Source organism: Balaenoptera borealis (assembly GCF_965194805.1).
Source record: "Balaenoptera borealis genome assembly, chromosome: 8".
Taxonomy (NCBI): domain Eukaryota; kingdom Metazoa; phylum Chordata; class Mammalia; order Artiodactyla; family Balaenopteridae; genus Balaenoptera; species Balaenoptera borealis.
In genome coordinates this window covers 60,016,165-60,038,402 of record NC_138865.1, presented here as the reverse complement: position 1 = coordinate 60,038,402, position 22,238 = coordinate 60,016,165, and the positions used below count along the sequence as shown (strand labels likewise).

The following is a 22,238-nucleotide window of genomic DNA, read 5'->3' as shown; positions in this document are numbered from 1 at the left end:
AACTCTTAAAATATGTTCTAACTAGCACGCCTTAAATAAATTGTTCCGAGGCTGAGAAAAAGGACTGCATGATTCTTCTATTTACTGGCAAATGCTGTTTGTATTTTTGGACATACCAATGGCTTTAAAAAATCTCATAAATTAAGCCTATAGCTAGAGAGATAGCTATAGCTATAGATACAGCACTTTAAATTGGTGAAAAATAATTTTTTTTCAAAATAATAGAATGAAACCTCCCTAAGTAAGCACTTTAAAGGACTATAATACTAATCAAAAGCCCCTGTACCAAATCTTTTAATGGGTTTAACATAATTTTGTTTCCTCTGTGCTGTAAAATTTTGAGAATCTGAATTTTCTCCTGCAGGAAATTTTGTCGTTCCTAAAAATTGTCTTAACAAAAAATTAACAATAATTATATGGGTTTAAATTATTTTAATAGCTTCACCAGTGTTGTTAATAACTTTACTTGTATTCTAAATATTCTTACCAAAGAACAGGATGCTATATGATTATAACTATATACCAACAGTTTTCTTTTCTTTATTGAATCCCTTGAATGCAAACAGCTGATCTGTGGTAGGTGATAGAGCTGCCGGATACTCCTTAATATTTTTAGTAGTTATTTTTCTATTCCATTCAATGAAATGAAACTTGCAAAATAAATGCCCTATTAGTTATTCTCCTTATGTATTTTATGTACTTTTCTGTGCCTATTTTATATTTCACAACAAAAAATGCAAAGAGAAAAAATGTCAGGGCTCTTTAGCATAAACATATTTAAAATGTCCTGTTTGCAAAAGACATTCAATCACATACAACTTGTTTCCAAAGGAAAACAATCAGGCCTGACTGTCTAACTAATGTTCATTAATAGTTTTATGTATATTGTCGAGAGTACCCATGGAACTTCAATTTGAGCCTATTTTCCTTTAAACATAACTAAACCTCAAATTGGACAAAAATATCTAATGACCTATTCCTGTAGGGATTTCCAAAGGAAAATAATCAACTGTTAATCATTTGGCGTTACCTCAAGCCATAAACTAATAAGTCCGCTGCTGACCACTATTAATGAATGCTTAGGGGGGAAGAGGGTGGTTAAAATTTGCAAGCTTACCTTCGCAAACACTGTTTTAACATAAATGGGTAAGTCTCCGTGAGGGCTGCCATATCCTCCTACTATACTGAAGCCCAAGCCATCTGGTCCTCGGTCTAGTGTAATAGACTTACACTGAGGAGGTCTACGGTAAAGGGAAGAAAAAAAGAGTCTTTAGACTTTAAAAAAATATATATATGGCATATACGTATGTATCTCCATGAATCTGTAAGTTATGGGTTAGCTGACATCCACCTAAAGCTAGTATAACTCTCTGTGTTACCAACGGTGAGTCCATCACGGGTATTTTGGGGGTGCTTAAATTGTCAGTGTGTGCTGTGCTATGTATCTTAAATTTACATAATCTAATGAAATACTACTTAACACCCTATTCTATTACTCATGTATACTACCCTTAACCTAACATATTCATGGCAAGCTCTCATTGTATAAAGCAGCTCCTTCCTTTTCCAGTTTATTTAAAGTGAGAGGCTAAACTGCCAAAGACTATGATGGAATAAGTCATAAACATCAGTATTCCCAAGCTCAGAGACAAAAATAGATGATAAGAAATAGAAAAGCTGCATCAAATTATGTAAAAATTCCAGCATGCTCCTCTCTTCCCCTCTCTCTATATTCTAATTCTTGTGTACTCAAGTTTTGGGTAACTGTGAATTTTTTTTTTTTAATCACAAGTATGATTCATTAAATGATTAGGCAATGTTGGAATTTTTAAAAGGATAGATTGACCCCCCCAAGACTAAAATGTTCCCTCAAAAAACTCAGAGATGAAAATGTGGGAAGAGTAGTAGCATGCACGCATGTCTGCTTGTCTATCTACCTACCTACCATTCCATAATCGAAGAGTTTAGAAACACTTGGTTTTCATATTTTACACCTCATCTTCCAACATTTCACCTTTATGTGGGTAACAGGGACATACAAACCATAGTATATGAGCTCACCCTAAATCATCGTGAAATACACTGCTTGACGTCAGCCCAGTGAACGAAAGACTAGAGCTGGCGGGCTCCTGCTGATGACCCGTGACCACACTCACATCTCCTCCAGCAACCACCTGTACACAGGAGAAATATAAAGGGAAAAAGCACACGCTCACGTGGCTAGGAAGACATCAGTAGTTTTTCTTCAAAAAGAGCACTGGGAATAAAATGTGTATTTTATCATCCACTTAATCATTTCTGTTAACATAAATGCAGGAATTTCATAAGGTCCAGAGGCCTCTTCAACTGACACTAAGAATATTCTACTAATTCAATTCTACCAAGTTCTTTGATGCTTTTCAAACATGGTTTCACATGCAACTGTTTTCTAAAGATCTTTAGAATGTAAGTCACTCAATCACACCACTTAAAATTTCAGCAATTAATCATTTCCTGCCAAGACCATGAATTTTCCCCCTAAGATATAAAGTATGAAATGATAAATGCATCAGGATAAAAAGTGACAGAATGTATTTCCTATGTACTTTCTTGGAATTCTCAATGTAATCATTTATGTTCAAGGGAAATAGTAAATACAATAATAGGAGATTTAATCATTTTATAGCTTTGACATTAAAGCTCATGTGTCCTCAAGCTACCCATATTCAGAAGAGTTGGGATAAAAATCTTACCTGCATTTCAATGGAGCCAGAGGCATTTTTCAGAAAGTTAACTGCCTGGGTGTGAGTCATCCCCTCAGTGGATGTGCCACAGATAGTGACGATCCTATCCCCAACCTGCGAGGGAGAGAAATAGCCATCTGCTACAACAGCCATGGAGAGTGGGATGATTTCCTTCCCTACCTTCCACACCACATGTATACTACTAATCAGCAATAGAAATAGAACCAAGGAAACGTCCAATTCCAAGCAGCAGCAACCACAAAGAGAAGCTGCAAGTAATGGCTGAGTTCTATCATCTTTGGTGCAATGGGCAGGGAATCACGCTTCCCTTTTCTTTGTTTCTCCTGGGTAAGACATTACTTCCTATTAAAAGAATACCATATCTGCTATCATTTGGGAACCAGAATTTCTCTGGATATTATTATTATACACATTAGCTGTGACTCTAAGTCAAGGGTTGGCAAACTACGGCTGATAGGCCAAGACTGGCCCACTGTTTATTTTGGTTAATAAAATCTGGTTGGAGGACAGATTTATTATTTGGCTGCTTTCACAAGGCAGAGTTGAACAGTTTCAACAGGGACACACATGCATGTCCTGCAAAGCCTAAAATATTCATCTTGTCCTTTACAGAAAAGTTTTCTGACCCCTGTGTTACGCGTACAATCTGTTTTTAAGTGCCAGTCATAAATTTACATAGCAAAGGGAAATAGAACCATTACGATTTAGAGAGTATTTAAATAGTGATTATGGTTTGAGACTATTTTTAAGGCATGAGGCCATATAGATTTTACTTTGTAGAGATTGAGTTACTTTAATGGAATATTCACATGATTTCAGAACTGGGCAGTTAGCATAAATTCTATCATAGTGCTCTACATATGCAAAATCCCTCAATTTTGAAGCAAGCTTTGTATAGTTTCACATTGTAAGTCATGTTTACACTAAACTTTTGCAAAACTGATAAACAAATGCAACATAAATGACAATTTTCAATTTAATAAAGTTAAATCAGCATTTAAACCAAAAAAACACGTAAAGAAAAAATTTCACTTCATTCTGGCAATACTTTCTGAGAATACCTTCTGTTTCATTTTAACTTCTTCCACAGGGTTTCAAACAAGTAAAAAATATTAAGAAACAACTGTAAGTCATCCCATTTCATTTACTTGAAAATCTGCATACAACAACAAATTCTCCTCTCTTTTAATTTTCTTCATCTTTTACCCAAAGCACGCCCTGATGTGGCTGGATAAGCGGATTTAAAAGTTGACAGACATCTCAAACTGCCTGCAACAGCTGGCCAGAGTCAAAGGGTTTATAAAACCTTTTGACAGATTTGCTAGGGCTACCAGGGCTATTAGTAAAACTTACTCTGAGTTTCTGGGTCTGAGCTGCAACTCCATTCGGGTGCATCATTGCAATAAATATAGGAACGTCACCAAGCGGGCTGCCCACACCTCCAGCAATGCTGATCCCCAGTGAGTCAGTGGGTCCCTGCCATTGGACAGACAGAGTATTTTGGTCAAACTGATATTTTTAATTGGCTTTTGGTCTCTTTGGCACAATATTCTATAGTTAACTTTCATCTTCTAGATGTGAGGGTGGAAAATGATGCCCAAGAAAATTGTATTACTTTATTTGATACAGGTCCTTAATGTGATTTAGAAAAATAAGCATCTGTTCAGGAGGTAAAAGAAATCAAAACTAAATGAAAATCATGCTATGGGGAATGAGGAAAATCAAGGAAGCTGATGAAGTGAAAAGGAATCAGAGAGACCCGTGTTCAAAGCCAGAAACCCACACTTACAAACGCTGGGATCTGGAACAAGTCCACTGCTTTCAATGAATCCCTAGATCTTCACGGACAAAATGGAGATTACCGTGCCTCTCACAAAGGGCTGCAGTGACTATTAAATGAAATGACGATGGTATGAAGTGTCTACAAGTGTGCTCAGCACTTAAATCTGCTTTTATTTTCTCTGTTGTGCATGGCTATCAGAGGAATCGGTTTCAGGAGAATGGGAAGTCTCTGTTGAAAGCAAAGGCTAATTTATCCTAATATGAGAAGTGAGAGAGACCCGGCATTATTTTGCGTGGGGCTGGGTTGATACCATTTGTGGCAATAAACAGTATACCAAAAATGATTTTTCAAACAAGGAAATTCCGCAAAGACTACACTGGGCTATTTCCACTGCATATAATACACATTTTTATCAGATGGTACTATAAAATAGTAAGGCAGCTAACAGGAAAATACATATGCAGATGCCTTTGGAGTCAAAAGAGTTTATATTTTTTCCTCTCTCCCAAGTTACCTTTTTAATTTCAACTGCTCTTAATCCCTGTATTTCAGATGCCACTGTAAATGGGAAAAATATAAAATATGGTTATTAGTGCATTTTTAATGTCAGTTTAAATTTTAGTTGATGTCTACAGCTAGATGGGACTAAGTGAGGTATCCTAATTTTTTTGGAAAGGGGGTTTCAAAGTTACTAGCACACATGATTAAATCTGTCTTACAGAGGGACTTCCCAGTTAGAAAAATGCACACACCATCCTATTTCTTCCTTCTTATTTCAAGCATTGCTTGTACAACTCCATAATCCACTTTGAATGAGTTAAGGACAGGATGTGCTTTGGATAGAAAGACATGTGCACAGCTGAGAGAAATAAAGTCATGGAAGCATTAAAAAGAATCCATGGACTTAAGTGCCTAAATTTCTAGAATATTAGTTACGTTGCAAACAGAGACTGCCATATGGTTAGTTTCTTCAATTTGAACAACTTTCAACCAATGCTCCAAGCCAAAAAACCCTCTGCATCATGATTTCATGTAATTAAAACACAGGAGGATCATATTAATTTTATCAATCAAATTTTTTGCAATCTTCATGGAGAAAGAAAGCTTCACTTAATGGGATCTTCTGATATATTGGTGTTACATTAAACAGAAAAAGGGAATAAAAATCAAATACAACAATCTGCTTCGCAAGAAAAAAATTGCAGGATCCTGATTCTAATGTTTAGTATACCTCGTAGGGAAAACATCAAATGGGAAATACCGTTATAGGCACTACTTCATGCTCTTCTGAATTTTTGCACCTATACTAGGGTTTGGGATGATTTAGAGGAAAGAGAGCTTCAGAGGTAAAGTAAAATGGGAAAAAACCACTGTTGATGGCCAAAATTCAAACCACTAAATCATGCTTAAAATTTCAATCCAATCTTACATGCAATCTTCTTTGAGCTGCTTTCCAGTGACTCAGATGTACTGGATCCCGAAAGTGGAAAAGTGAATGATGACAGGCTCCCTTCACTCATCTACAAATACATAACAGTTGTTTTAGAAAGTTTGGGAAATAGTAATACCCACTAAATACCACTTATTTCAGAATTCTTTTAATGGACTTAGAAATACTTGTTAAGCAACAGTGGCATTTGGTAATTTGAAGGGCAATCAATATGGAGAGTTTCCACTGAGTTTTCTCTTTTTTTTTTCTTTTTAAGGAAGAATTTGTCCAATGACATAAATAAAGGTAAAAGAATGGATGCAATTGATTCCAACCTTCCTAAAATTTTAGTAGATTTTCATAATCTCACCCAAGCTAATCTTCTCTAAATTTAAACAAATGCTGTACATAGATGGGGACTTCAACAACTGCAGAATTAGGGCCAGTCGACAGGAAACAAATGGTAATCATTCAGGGGTGACTAGAGGTCCTTAAGGACAGGCTGATAAAAATGGGCTTCTGTCATCAGAAGGCAAGACAGGAGAGGGGCTTACCAAGAGGCTCCAGCTATCTCACACCATATTTTTATACGTGGTGGTGAGCTTCTACAGTTCAATACTGATTGATCAATGTTTGTTATAAAATACTTTAAACATATATTGTCTTTGTAGGCTTTATATGTATATATTAATCGGTTCACTTTTGAGATTATGGAAAAAGAATCATGTCAGAAAAGAAGAATGCTTGGAACTAAGTTCCTTAGAATGACTCACAAACTACTCAAGAGCTCCATCCACCTTGCTTGCCTGTCCACTCCCATCTCTCGTTCTTCCCTATCACAAAGTCTGCACCTCAGCCGCTCTGCCAAGCTGCCAGGGGGCCAGGCCTGTGTACATGACCCTGGACAGACTCATGGTCAGGGCCATCTTTGAGTTCCTTCTGGCCTATGGACTGCATTGTCCGATGAATCCCACAGCTACCCACCTGGCTGCTCTGAGAAGGTCTCCTCTCCGAATGGAATGGGCCAGCTTTGACTCTTCCGACTTCCAAGGTTACTGTGCCTAGGGAACACTGGGGGGGAAGTTGTTCGATGAAATGTTTAAATAAAATGATACAGTTAGCTTTAGGATTACATTTTACTCTTCAAGGCTGGGTTTTTGAAAGGCATTTTCCTTTTGGAATTTCCACGGGCAAGGATACCTCCAATCCTTTGTGGAAAAAGGCTTTTCTAAAACATTAAAACTAGTAAAAAAAATTATAACAACAAGCAACAGCAGCAACACCCAGTGTCTGTCTTACTGCCTCATGATTTACATGGAGAGCGTGTCTGTCATGGCAAAGAGAAATGGAGAATCAAGCAATTATCTCACGAAACGCACTAATTTAGATAGGCCAAAAGAACTAAGTAACTCAGATCTTAAAAAACAAAACAAAAACAATAAAATAACCACTACCGCAACAATTCATTTTGCCCTCAATAGCAAAGGTACTCAGATAATTGGGTAAGCTCTCTACTGCCTCGCTGTACCTGAATAGATATATTATAATATACAACACTTAAACAAGCCATATTGCTGTAAACACAAAACGAGAATTGAAGACAATTTCCCTGTGGTCCTTTACGAATAAATCATAGGCATGCAAGAAATGCTATACAGTCTACTGTGAAAGCAGCACAATGAGGTGTTTGAGAACTCAGGCTTTTGGAGTCAGATACACTGGTTTAAATCCAGACTATGTGATTTACTAGCTGGGTGAACTTAGCAGATGTTTACCTTGATAAGTCTTTTACTCTGCATTTTAAAAACAGAGACCATTACAGGTTGTTGTGATAAAATAATCCATGCACAATTCTTATCAAAGTGTCGAGCACAAAGCAGTATCGTCAATTGTGTTGCTTCCAGTTTTCTATTATAACAAACAACACTGCAATGAACCTCATGTACGTGAAGTTTTTTTGTGTATTGAGGATTCTGCAAGATGTTTAAATGAAGAAATAACAAGTCAAAACAACAACAAGCAGCAGCTGGAGGTACAAATAGCAAAGCTATATAAATATTTAAGGCTCTCATTATATACTGCCAAACTGGGTTTTTAAATGGTGATTTAACTAGTTCTAAAATTATTTAGGTTATTTTATGGATGTCTCCTTCTCTATTTTTGAGAGGTATCTATCTTACAGAGTTAACTATCATTGTTAATTTATCTCCTAAAGGAAGCTACTTCTCCTTAAAGAATTCTAATTATTTTTTGAAAATTGATAACTCTAAGAAGAAATGATAGACTTTAAGTGTGCTTTATTAATAACTAAATTTATATGTATATACCAGATCCTATGCAAACCACAGAGGTTTATAACAAGATGCTCACTTGAAAATCACTCCATGAAGCTAAGCTTAGCCACTGAAGAGGCTCCCACTAGCATCTGAGAACTCTGACATTTCTCCTGCTGTCAGACACTGTCATGAAGTTATGTGCTCATGTTACTGAACATGTGCCACATGACATGGATACCGATGGCGATCGATTTTTAATCAACACTGAACTACACTTCAGGTCATAAAAACACATGTTAGGTAAAGGAAAACAATGAGATAAACACTGTTTTATGTAATTGTAGGAACACAAACCCCCTCTGGAAACTGGAATATTCCCTGATAGGAAATATGTCTAAACTTCCACGAGTTGTATTTTTAAGTGACTATTCTATATTTTCCATTTTTAAAATGAGACTGGCTCTGCCTTTCCAATCAGAAAATGATTCTTCATGGAGAGTTTACTCCATGGAGGAAAGAGATTTCACAATGTAAAATGTACTTAAGACTAGCAATGATACCTTGGGATGGAGGCATTATAATTATTGAAACAACAACAATAATAACTGTTGAAGGTACTGCCCGGTAAATCTGCATTACATTGTCTTCATTTCGTAAGTATGACCCATCCAACTATGATTTTAAATGTCAAACTTTAAATAGTTCAATAGTTTTGAATCAGAATAAGATATGAACCAAACATTCTCTTCTGTCATTCAAAAAGGATAAAATCTTTCTTCCACATTCTTCATGTCTGGGAAAATATAAAGATGTCCAATTTAGTGTGCCCAGTAAGGGGTTAAGGAAGGGGCTGGGACAGGGCAGTCCAGAAAGCATGACTTCCAGAGGTGCCCTTCTTGCCTCCTATGATCTTCCGCCTTTCTGCTGAGTCCCTTTTCAAAGAGCACCCGTGCCAGGGAGGAGATTCTTCCCTTAGGCCAGAGGTCATAAGAATAAATCCAAATATAAATATGGGAGGGCAGGGGAGAACCGAGGTTAAGACTTTTTTTCTCCTTTGTGGCCTGAATATGTGTTTTTCTTTCAAGAAAAGAGCCACACAGTAATCACTTTGTGATAAAAGATTTACTAAGAACACAGATACTCAGTTCATAATTCTTACTACTGCTAAATATATAATAATATAATAAACAGCTGATTGTAAGTTTGTTATTTAGAGATTTATCACTGAAATATGGTGTCTAATGTATAAATATGTCTTATTTGAGAGAACATATTAGATAAATACTTGTTTGAATGTGGCCGCTCCTCCCTCTCTTACACTATTACACATGACCATTTGTGGCGCTGGATTTCTACCTTTAGCAGAGCTGCGACGGCTTCCTGGGTGGCGTGACGGACGTCTTCTCCATTCACCATTAGTATCTGGTCTCCCTGCATCAGCCTTCCGTCAGCATCTGCAATTCCTCCTTTCACAATGTCGGACACGAATACTCCAGTATCATTTCTGCAAACGTCAAGTTTTGAATGTCAACATTATTATTTTTTCCCAACTGTAATGCAATGCTTATTTAATGAAAGGCTAACATTTTACAACTGGAAATTTTACTTCTATTTTTATGACTTTAAAAGTTTTATTGTTTTCAGCAACACTGGTGCAACTATGAGAATTATTTTTTGTAATAAATAGTATCTTATGTCTTTACAGTATTTCATAGATTGAACATATATTTCATAAGCATATTTATTCAACAATTCTACACTGTGAGTAGAAGTGGCTATTATACTCATTTTGTGAGTCACAGTTACTAAATGGCAAAAACAGGACTTAAGAGTCAGTCACTGGGAGCTAAATCTATTGTTCTTTCTACACCATAATGAAGCCTTGAATGGATATTGACCTGTGCCTACATAAATATGTTGCTATTATCACCAGTGCCATTAACGTTACTGAAAATAAATAACGGATATGTATCTCAAACTAAAACCATTTGTTACTCAAAATTAAGTACCATTGCTGGGATGTCTCTTCTTTTAAATCATTACAGGTCTAACTTTCATACAAGATAGGTTTATGCAAAATGAACAAATATTCAACTTATTTCAATCTTCCTTTCATGAAAGTATAAATAACTAAAGGACTTCTTGTTGAGATACAAAGATAACTCCTAGTAGAAACATTCAGCAAAAGTTGAATTGTATCACTTGTTCTTGCCAAGGTCATGACCTCAAACAAGCCCTTTCACCATCTGATACTCTGCTTTCCCATCTTAAGAATAAAGGTGTTGGAACTTACTGGATTATATATTTTTTAATATTAACTATACATACATATTTAAATAAATGAGGTACTTAATTTATGTATATTCACCCATCTACTACCCTGGCCTCTTAATTTACACTTTCTGTTCCCTTCTGATGGTGTGCTCTTGTTCATGCTGATCCTTCTCCCTAGAATATCCTCGCCCACTTCTGTCAGACCAACTCTCACCTCTCATTTTTGGCTTCATCTCTGGCACCTCTTTATAAAGGGGTTTTCCTAATCTACTTCCCTTAAATAAGGTCATGCACTCGGTCCCTTTCTCCTTTGCTTCCGTGGATCCCCCACGATGCGTTTCTGCCTCTCACCAACAAAGTCCTTTGTTGCAAGAATGTATTTAATGCTCATTTACCAAACAGAGTTTTTTGAAGTCAGGATCCATGTCTTATTTAACTCTGTTCCCCAGAACCTAATGTATCTCCTGGCACCCAGCAGGTACTCAAAAATACCAAATGGCTTTTTGTCTAGTACCTTCAAAATCCCCCAAAATACTGACTAAAAAATTTCAGCACCAATGTCTTCTGATGTTCCACTACTGCATGGGCTGAAATAGCTACCTACAGAACACTAGCAGTTGAGAAAGATTCTACTACTGCTAGTACTCTTTAAAGGAATTTAAATTCAATCGTTTCCAAGAGGTCATTGCATTTGCCCTGATCAGTCATACCTTTTACCAACAATACTCAACCCCAAGCCTTTGCCCGGCTTCTTCTGCAGCTCGATGGTGAGGGTGTCGTACACATCCTCCTCTTTGTACGGGGCCTCATCTCTGTAGAGCGTCAGGCGCACCCTTTGTGGTGTTTGTCTCAGCACATTTATTGCTTCATCATGTGTGGCCTTTCTCAAGTCAATTCCATTCACCTGTACAGAAACGGGACACAGAGGGTGGGGAACCAGGTGAGTTGAGTAAAAGGAAAAAAGATAGGGAGAAGGGAGAGAGGGGGAGGGAAAGAGGGGGGAAGAGGAAGGGAAGGAGGGAGGGAAAAAGAAATAAGCAAAGACCATCCTCCCCAGAGTAGCCTTTTCTTCGTTAGTTGTAAAGGTCAAATGCACAGCATTCTGTACCTCTAAAATCTGATCTCCAGCCCAGAGTCTTCCGTCTTTACATGCTGCTCCTTCTTCGTAAACTTCATGGATGATAATGGCACCCTAAGGGCACAAAGAAAACACACCCATGCTTTACACCATTCTCCCTAGGGAGGGTGAGCAGAAATGGAGTCAAAGCACACTTCACTTTTAGAGACAGTGATACGCGTTATACGCTCACTGCATCCGTATGTGAGCCACATATCAAAACTGAAAGAAAAGCATAAGAAGACAATTTTTGCTACAAGGCTCAAAGAAGCTTATATTTCTTTCACATGATATGGAAGTTTAAAGAAAAAAATTATAAAATATATAAATCACCCACACACGCATATATAATAGACATACATCACCTCATCACCTTTCCTATCCACAAGTGGAATGAATGGTTTTTAAAAGCATTTTTGACATTTAGAAATTTTTATCTATAAATTATCCAAATTTTCAGATTTTTCTCAATATGGGTCTAACCCAAGAGTATCCAGTCAGTAAAAAGAAAATTAAAATATGGCAAGAACTAATAAACCCACAGAAATATTTTGAATCTAAAGGTCACAATCACAAGTATAAAGAAATATTATTAAGTCAGTGTTGGCTTACTCAAAATAAAAATCCCAGTACGCAGCTGAGTATCTGCCCTATACATTAAAATAACAATGAATGATACATTTTCCTAAGCCTTTGTATTTCCTTTAATAAAACTGATGGAAATCGCCCTGACAGTAATCTCTCAGGGCTCACTGAAGAGGCTGCCTGTGTCTTTGGAGCATCTCGGGCTGCGTCCTCACCAGCAGTGTGTCAGACCCCCCAACGATGCTCAGGCCCAGCCCTGTCCGCCCTTTGGAAATCTCAATTGTTGTTTCACAGCCTGGGATGATGGGGCACGTAGCAGGATCAGAAGCAAAGATTGCTGGTGTTGATGACCTGCTTGTACCTAAAAATAAGTTAAAAGTGAAATGAAATACAAACAAAAATTGATTAGAAGGCATATACATCAAATTCACCACACTGGGTGCCTTTGGGGGATGGAGCAGAAACATGGGCCCAAGTTGGGGACAAAGAAGACTATATAATTCCACCTTAATCTTTTAGTTACATTTAAAACTATCCAACAAATGATTAAATCGTCATTATTAATTTAGGGTGGTGGGTACAAAATTACCTGTGATATTATTTTATGCAGTATTCTGTATTTTTTTTAATTACTGGAGGTAACGGGTAAAAGGAATGAGAACAGAGAGTTGCACTGAACCTCTAGTTCCACTTTGATATTCTACGTTTCATGGGACCCAAACAAACTTCTTATGAAATTATGATTTGTAAAACTCAGAACTGAGATATGTGGTGGAGACCTAACTCACATTCAGGGAAGACGACAAAACACAAAGGACATCAGTAACTCTGGTCATGGTGCCTGCCATTCAGGGCTTTTTAGGTTTTTGATTTAGTTTTCCTTTTCATCCTATCTTAGAGCATCTCTACTTATGTAATCAAATCTGAGCATACAAGCAACTGGATTTAATATCTGAGTTTATGTGACATCAAGTAAGACCCACTTGCAGTTTCTTTCCTTGTGTCTCGATGTTTTATGAACTCAGATATTAAATCCTGGTGCATAAATGCTCAGAATTAAATAAATAAGATTAGATTATGAAAAAATAAAGGGAATATAATTTTATACTTTGTTTTATGAGAGTCTTCACATCATATGGTTTGTGATATACCAAAAAGCATAGAGCAAATGTCATATTTTGGGAAAGCTGGGATACTTGACAGATTAGCTTTAGAAAAAATGCTCTCTTTCTAGGAATCAGAGGGAGACTATTTTCTTGCTCCTGAAATGGTAAGAACAGGTGTAAGATATTTTCTTTTCTGTTATGTTTCCATTTAGCATTTTATATTTTTATAGACAATGCTATTTAGGGATCTACTTAAAAATGAAAAATGAAAAAATTTCCATATTTTTTTTAACATTTTAGTGCATTAGTCTTTCTAAATAAAGGATTGCTTTCATCAGATATTTATTACTTTAAGACTTTTTAGACAACAAGGTCCAACTGTATATAGCATAGGGAACTACATTCAATGTACTGGGATAAACCATACTGGAATGAATATAAAAAAGAATATATATGTGTGTGTGTGTGTGTGTGTGTGTGTGTGTGTGTGTGTGTGTGTGTGTGTATGTATATATATATATATATATATATATATGTAGCTGAGTCAGCAGAAATTAACACAATATTGTAAATCAACTATACTTCAATAAAAAAAAAAGATTTTTTAACCAACTATATTACAATGTTTTAAACTGCTGCTTCCTTAAAAACCTGTTCAAAAGAACTGAATGTTTCAGTCTGGAGGCCAAAAGAGATTTTTTTCCCCAGTTGCAGAAAAAAGCAATGTTTTTTAAGTACTTTTTTTTTCAATGCTGCAAAGCTTGAAATTTATTCTTTTATTAAACGCCAGTGTAATTTTTCTCAAAAAAGTAACTCAAAGGAATAACTTGCCTCAATATACTAGACTGGCATTTTAATGATACACGAAGGTTTCATTCCATGCTCTACATACAACTACTTTGACAGTTATCTACTACTTACACTCAAAGGATACAACTCACATCAACTACATATATGTGCATTTTTAAGAGTCTGATGTAGCACCAGGCAATGTTGATTTCACACCAGTGAAGTGGTATCACTGTATACATTTTAAAATGAGAATACTGAGTCTTTGGGAAGTTAAATTACTTGTTCACTAGTATAAAAAAAGGAATGAACAAAATGGTGTATCTAATGTATTAGTAAGATACCTGGAATCACAGATAGCCTTAGCAGAAGATCCTTGGAGAGCAAAGAGTACCAGTCCCTTGTCTTAGAAATGAGCAAGCGGAGGCCCAGAGTGGCTGGATGGGTTTCCCAAGGCTCTACGGATGGTTAATGTACAGCAGGCAGATCCCCTGCCTCATAGCCCAGTGCTCTTGCTTCAGGAGCCCCCTCTCTTTATACCATCCCTTCACCAACAGGCTCCCTGACTACGGCCTCTCAAGCAGTGGGCTACGTACAGGCAGGCGGCTCCCAAACAGGGACGCGATACTGAGCCTGAACGCGTCACACGTGCAGGACTAGCAGGAGACCAGCCCTTACTTACTTCGGATGGGCTCTGGTTCCGGCGAGCCAGACGGTGGGACCATCAGAGACTGGGGGCTGCTCTTTCTTTCTCCATTGGCTGTGCCAGCTGCTGAAGCAACAGCCTGGGAATCTGGATTCTCAGCACGAATGGTCAGTTTCACTGTTGTCTTCGCTGTCTTCAAAAGGCTAATAAACTGGCAGGGTGTTGGTTTAGAGGGGAAATAAAATTTACAGGCAAATTAGTAGACTTACACTTCCACTATTATAGCTGGAATCTAGAACCATCTATGGTTGAGAGAAGAGTCAGAGGCAAATTCTTTCCCTGTCAGGATTTCAGTGGTCAAGAAAGAATGGTTGCAGTTTCCTTTCTAGTTTCTCCAATTCCCTGATATTGATTAAGGCCACAGTTAATTTCTAATGTAAGTCTAGTTCTGACCATATTCTTCATTATATAAGTAACGGGCTTTCAACTTTTTACATTTCTAATTAATACTGCCCAGTTCTCTGGATTATTACAACCTTTGAAGACGTATGGGGTGCTTTACCCACCTCTGATTCTACAGAGAATGTGAAGCAGCTTACACAAACATTTTTAATAATATGGAAACACTTAGGTTAAAAGCAACATAAGGAACACTATGCAACAGAAGAATCAAGCCAAATGGAAAGTTAGAACATACACATGTGAGTTAAAGGATGAAACCCATACAATTATTAAAACTGAATTTAAAAATGGTTTAGGCATCTTGCTGGCCAATGTAGAAATCGAAACATTGGCACTCCAAATCTCAAGAAAAATAGGGTTTTTTTCCTAGCACTTATGAAAGGCCTCAAGTGAGACTCCTAGTAAGTACAGTATTAACATCACTTTTGAGGAGGAAGAAACTCAGGCACAAATAACTGTTTAACCCCAATAAAAGTTATACATTTAATGGTTGAGTTTTAAAATCTGTCTATAAAGCAATATACATAGTGGATATTTTATAGGAGCAAACATCCATTAAAAAACATTCCTTTAGTCTTAATACTAAGTTGACCTTTGTTTAGAAGTTCCAAGTTTTCCTAAGGAAAAACTGAAATGATATTTATCAAAAATGCTGACTGAACCCTGAATTTATCAGGTAACAAAAAATACCTTAACATCATCTTAATTGGAAAGCAGAAAGTAGAAATTAAATAAGTTCCAAAGAATCTCTTCTCTTCCTTGCAGATATCTGTCTAATACAGCTACACAGCTCTGATTCCCTATGACTGACCACACACACCCACCCCCCCCCCACACACACACACACACACACACACACACACGTTTAGCCATGCCCAAGGATGAGTTTATGGTATCATCTGCTTTCTTTTGGAAAAGTACCTTTTCAACAGGATAGCCAACAACTACTTCGTCATCTACAGCCAAGATCTGATCTCCAACTTTGAGCCGTCCATCCTAGATGGAAACATGGAAGATTCTGAGTGAATTTACAGAAAGAATTCCCTCCCCACCACTTTCTGAGAGTGAGAAGGGGGAAGCCTCACCCTGGCTGCTGCCCCGTGCTCTGTTAGACTCTTTATGATGACCCCGCTGAGAGTATCTTCTTCACTGATGGCAATGCCCAAACCCCCCTGATCCTAGAGAAGCAAAAACAGAAACACTCAGAAAACGTGAAACTGATCAAATTTATCCAAATGGAAAGGTATGTGACCGAAACTTCTGAACACTGTCTTCTTACCCAAGGGCTAGAAAAGAAATTAAAACTGTTCTAAAATCCACTATTAGAAATCTCTTCTTTTCTTAAGCAAACTTTCAATTATTTTAATGGGATTAAATTCTCCTCCATCAAATAAATAGTCAAATGTTTTCATTCCTCCCATATGTCCACTATCTCTAGTATCTTTAGCATATATATCCAGTAACATATCTCTAGTAACTCTAACAAAATATCCAGAGAACTAAAACATATTCAACAATTTAATGACTGTACAACGTCTGAGAATTTAGCTCTGTGTAACTGGCTAACTAAGTGATTCAACACCAAAGTATCCTCCTTCTTCGTCTTTCTGGCCTACAGCTTAGAGATAACCGCTAACACTGGCCCCTTCATCCCTTTCTGCTGTCCTTCCTCCTTTAGCAGACAGACTGCCATGACTGCTCATGCTCTGTCCTTTCTGGACCTGAATACCCAGACTGGTTACTTCAAATACTCGTGTTCTGATGTGGCGCAGAGTGAAAATTCTCTCAACTCTTAACCCAAAGACGTGCACTGAAAACCTGCCAAAGCTAGAAGAGCTACACCTACTTCTGTCTATATTTTCCACACTTTTTTTTTATGAAAACCAAGTGTTCCATAACATTGGGTTTTACCTTTTCTTAACGTTTACGTGAACAAAATTACCATAGGGTTTTACACATTTCATTCTGGTTAGAGCTAGCAACATTTCTCATTATAGTTTGCACCTAGGGAGATGGAAAGCAAAAGAGAGAAAAGGGAATCTCGCCATGGTTTCTCTGAAATGTTTACATGAGAGCCAAGGTTGCCACCAGACATTTAAGATCACGACAGTGAGATAAGGCTTCACCATCATTTTAAAGATTATCAACACTGTGGCTTTGCAATGGTGATTAATGCTTGACGACTTTCCGACTGTCACTGTGCCTCCTCTCTGCCACTGCTCTTTTCACGTGTATAATACAGAGAAAATCACACACTTTCAGGGAAAGCAGAGCTCAGCTGTAATTTCCTTTCTGGCTAGCTGTAGAAATTTGTATAGGTTACCTAACATCTCTTAACCTCAATTTTCTTATCTCCAAAAAAAAGGGAAAATAATTCTTGCCAACTACAAGTTTGCTGTGAGGATCAAGTGCAGTAAGAAAAGGCTTAAAAGCCTGACACACTATGCACAAGTGTTGTTATCACACACGCATTCCTTCTACTTATAACTCTACAGGATATAATCAAACTGACTTCAGATAAAGTGTCTAAACTTGCCAGCATTTTGAAACCCCGAACTCTGATCTAGGGGTCAAAGAATCAGGCACAGTGAATAGGAAGGTCAACATGCTACGAGACTGACAAGTCTCAATGCTGATGCCAAATGTAAAAAACTGAGCTACCCTCTATTTGGGACACTCCACACCAATGCTCTTTCCTACTACAAATAAATATTTGTTTGAATAAGTAATACTCTATATCTACCATGACTGTATGTACTCAATTCTGAGATTTGATTCTATTACTGTCTATTCACTTAACTGTAGTCAGAAAAGTACTTTACTAAGTACAGAGGGCATTTGCTGGTTGTTTACCTAACATCCATTCTCGTCGTACTCCTTTATACAAACTCAGAGACTTCCATTAGAATATCCAGTCCCCTCTCCCCCTGCTACCTCAAGCGACTCTCTCTTAAATGGCAATAGAATGAGGGATTCTTGAATGGAAGTGTATGGACTTCCTGATGGAAAAAGCTTTAATAACTTCTTTTCCCTCTACCCACAACACAAACTGCCCACGATGACTTTTCTTAAACATATAAGACCAGAGCAATCCATTTTTGTGGAGTTATTTATTTTTTAAAAAAGAAATAAAACCAAGAAGAGTCACAGTATTGTTTTCCACTAAATGCTGAACGAAATCTGATCACATGCCAGGCTTTATGCCCACCGCTTTATAAACAACTCACTTAATCTTTATAATTACAATATTATCAGAGGTAATACTATCGTCTCCAATTTACAGGTAAGAAAATGGAGGCAAAGCAAGACCACACCATGTGTGAAGTCTGGACCTGATGAAACAAAGATTCAATCCAGACAGACTGCCTCTGCTGCCCTGGCTGACTTGGAGCTGGGGGGTCGCGGAGGAAGCACCCCTTTCTGCTGCAGCATTTCATGTTCCATCCCTCTATCCCACCACCCTACCTCCTCCCTTCCTCTCCTCTTCCCTGAGCATGTCACTACTCTTTCTGCTTCTACTCTGTTCATCCACTGCCCACCTGCATTCCAGCATGAGCCTGCAGCACTTGAAAACATTGATAGGTTTCTGTTCAACAAACCACTTCTTTAAAGTGGTCACTTGAACCTAAGGCTCAGATCTTTGCAAAAGCCAATACCTCAAGGATGCCTATCGGTGAGACTTCTAGTTATTTGAGCTTTCGGTTTCACGAAGGACAAAGACTATAACTTCCGTTTCTTTATTCTTTTTACCTCCTCCATAGCAGGTCCTTGGTAAATAAATCAAAGGAGAGATCACTAAATGTCATACCTTGGGATAATCATAAAGGCAGGAAAAGCTGGGTCCCTGCCCGAGCATCAATTAGCACAGTGGTTCTCAAACTTTAGCGCACACTGGCATCACAGAGAAGGCTTATTACTACAACACAAGATGCGGGCGCACCCCCCAAAGCTACTCATTCAGGAGGTCAGGGTGGGCCCACACAGCTGGAGTTCTAACAAGCTCTCAGGTGATGCTGATGCTGACGCGGCTGGTCTGGAGCCCAGCTTTGAGAACCAGTGAATTAAAACACCAGTGTCAAGGCAGTCACATCATTTCACTCCAATTCAAAGCAGATTTACCTTGGGAAGCTCCAGATGCTGCACGTTTGGAAACGAACTGAGGTCCACAGCTGCATCGGAAGTAGTAACGCTCGGTTCAGCCTGACAGAGGGAAAGAAATGACAAAATAGGCAACTGAGTGTTATGCAGTTTTGTTTGTTTAAATACAGGGGCTACTTAATCAAAATTATTTCATACGCTGTAATTCCTTATTACTATTTTATTATTTCATGACATTTATGAACATTATATTCTCTTTAAAATACGAATGAGGTGTGATTAGACGGCAATTATTTTGGAGCACAAAGACACAAGGTGCTCCTCAAGACTTCCTGGGTTTACTCCACAGTGCTATCTAACAACAACCCAGCTCCAAATGGTGCAAGCGCTGAAACACAGAACACCAGCAGAGGCACCATTCACTATGCTTTACCGTGCTAGTCATCAAGTGTATTTAGGAGCTATTAAATGTTTTACCTGAAAATTATTAAAATCCATTTTCTTAAGGGACAGATTTGGTACAATTCATATGAAAATAAAATTTTCTCCCTTATAATCTTGAAAAACCACTTGACTCAGTTCACCATTATGATCAGTGAGTTAGTTCACCAGCATGAGACAATGATTTCTGCATCTTATGTACAGAAAAACCCAACGTATAGATATTAATTTAGGGAAGAGCGTTTCCATTGCTATGCCTTTTCCCACTGAGAGTTACCATGGTTCCTCTAATTTTAAGCTTTTCACTCTCTCCTATCTCCTTTTACTCATTCTAAACATGTATCCAATGCATCTCCAAATCAAAACAAAACTCCCACCAAAACCTCAATTTTTTGTCACCCTCTAGCCACTGCCTCGTCTCTTCTAATTTCTTACCCATCGTTTGCTTTCTCAAAACCACTAATAATCTCCTAATTGGGAAATCCAAAGAACTCTATTCACCTCCTCACTTGAGCTCCCTGCAGTATTCAAGGCTGTGGAATATACCCTTTCTCAACGGGGCTCTCCTCAGCTGTTGTGCAACATGCCCGCCTGGTTCTTCTTCATCTCTGACCTCTCTCTGTCAGCCTTCCTCCTTACTGCTGATACTACACATTTCTGACCTGGGCCCTCTTCTTCTCTAAAGGTTCCCCAGAGGCCAGAGCCTCAGCTCCCACGGCTCCCAAGTCGGCATCTCTGGGGATTCATCTCTAAACTCTACACCAGCCGTCGCCATGGACACTCCTACCAGGCTTTCCAACAGGCACTTCATTCTTAAGCTGCCTCAGAGAGAATGTTCTCTATTTTTTTTTTTTTTTTTTTTTTTTTTTTTTTTTTTTTTTTACAAATATCTGCTTCTCTTTTTTATTGTAGTGAAAGTTAGCCATCTATCGAGTCACTAAGTCAGATATCTGGAAGCCTCATACCTCTTGTCTGTTTCCTTCACCAGTTTATTCTCAGCCCAAAACACAGAACCTATTACAAGGCAGATACTCAAGAAATATTTGTTGGATAAACAGATTCTCAACCAGTCATTTTTCCTCACTGAGTATATTTAGTTAGGGGTGAAGTAATGTCAATTTGGGTCCTAAATATCTGACATAACCACTTCTTCTTCTCTCTCTCTCTTTTTTTTTTTGCATTCGTTCAGGCCCTCATTATCTATCCCTTGAACTACTCCAATAATGTTCCTACTCCCTTTAACTTAACTTCTCTGCCCTGCAACCTGTGATTTTTCTCTGCACCATTTCCAGAGAAGTTTTTAAAAATATAATTTTCATTCTTTGAATTTGCAAAGACATGGGCTCAAAGACAAAGTCTGCACCATGATCCCCATGATCCGACCCTACCCATTCCCTGCCTCCCACTGTTAGTAACACTCTGCAGTCATCAATTCTCTTCATTTGCCAGAGCCTCCAGGCCATTCCTCAATCCATGTGCTCTGCCTGCAATGTTTATGGCCCCCAAGTCATCTACTTCCAATATACACCTCATGTGTAACCTCCCCTATGAAGTCTTACTCTCGCTTTCCCTACAGAGGTAAAACTGTCAACTCCTTTTCTACCTTCATTATTCCCTTTGCTACTAGACTCTACTAGTAGCCTTCATGTAAGTGGTGTGCTTATTTACATGAGTGTTTCTTATACTAGAGTATAAACATCTTGGGTGCCAAGGCTATGACTTACTTATCTTTTATATCCCTGCAAGGGTTCTATAATTGTTAGCTGAATTAATAAGTGGTGTATCAAGCAAATCTTCCCAGAAAAACAAACATAGGCTACATACCTCCTTGTTCTGAAGATTCTCTGAGGCAGCGGGCAAAGGCTCCACGGTATGGCCAGGACATACGGCCATCTGATTCACTGCATCTTTACTTCTAAAGGAAAAAAGCACTGACCTATCATATCATGAGCATTCACATGATTTTCATTCTTTAGCTTGAAGACTCAGATTATTAGAGAAAATTCTGGGACCTGGAACTACAACACTCACACAGTTATATATGTTTTATTTTCATTCAAAAGAATTCAGAATTGAAAGGCAAAGGAAAAATACTTAATAAACCAGAAAAAAAATGCTCACCTTATAAAAATTATTTTTACTTTAGAAGGGGCACATTTGATGATCGATGAAGCATTCTGATGACTTCTTCCATATAAAATTTGACCATTGATCTATGAGAAATAAATATCATTAATTGAACCTAGAATTTTAATTTCACAAATTTTGATCATCCTATCTAATGAAAAGCACATTTGTTTCTCCTTCTAAAATATTATATATATTTTTCTTCCTAGAACATGAACCTGACTTTGATGGTGAGAAAAGAAAAGCTCGTGTTTAAAGCCAACATTAAAATAACATGCATGTAGTCTGATCTCCATGGACTAAAGAGGCACCACTTGGACTGACTATAAGGACAGTATTCAGGCAGGCGACAAGCTTCTAG

The 22,238-nt window shown here is 37.8% G+C and overlaps 1 protein-coding gene across 20 annotated transcripts in view; it reads right to left on the bottom strand.

Moving 5' to 3' along the window:
- Positions 1–22,238, bottom strand: part of MPDZ (multiple PDZ domain crumbs cell polarity complex component) — a 358,570-nt gene that overhangs the window by 1,340 nt on the left and 334,992 nt on the right. For 19 of the 20 annotated variants that reach the window (XM_082401563.1, XM_082401561.1, XM_082401564.1 and 16 more), the window contains 17 exons: positions 21,872–21,963; positions 21,575–21,665; positions 19,331–19,411; positions 16,297–16,389; positions 16,133–16,207; positions 14,786–14,960; positions 12,424–12,569; positions 11,615–11,698; positions 11,217–11,410; positions 9,589–9,736; positions 6,941–7,027; positions 5,957–6,047; positions 5,042–5,085; positions 4,098–4,220; positions 2,733–2,837; positions 2,062–2,174; positions 1,118–1,241 (listed from right to left, as the gene is read on the bottom strand). In XM_082401563.1, the coding sequence (XP_082257689.1) occupies positions 1,118–1,241; positions 2,062–2,174; positions 2,733–2,837; positions 4,098–4,220; positions 5,042–5,085; positions 5,957–6,047; positions 6,941–7,027; positions 9,589–9,736; positions 11,217–11,410; positions 11,615–11,698; positions 12,424–12,569; positions 14,786–14,960; positions 16,133–16,207; positions 16,297–16,389; positions 19,331–19,411; positions 21,575–21,665; positions 21,872–21,963 (1,866 nt within the window). The remainder of the gene's footprint in view (positions 1–1,117; positions 1,242–2,061; positions 2,175–2,732; positions 2,838–4,097; positions 4,221–5,041; positions 5,086–5,956; positions 6,048–6,940; positions 7,028–9,588; positions 9,737–11,216; positions 11,411–11,614; positions 11,699–12,423; positions 12,570–14,785; positions 14,961–16,132; positions 16,208–16,296; positions 16,390–19,330; positions 19,412–21,574; positions 21,666–21,871; positions 21,964–22,238) is intronic. The other variant, XM_082401554.1, reaches the window with a different exon arrangement.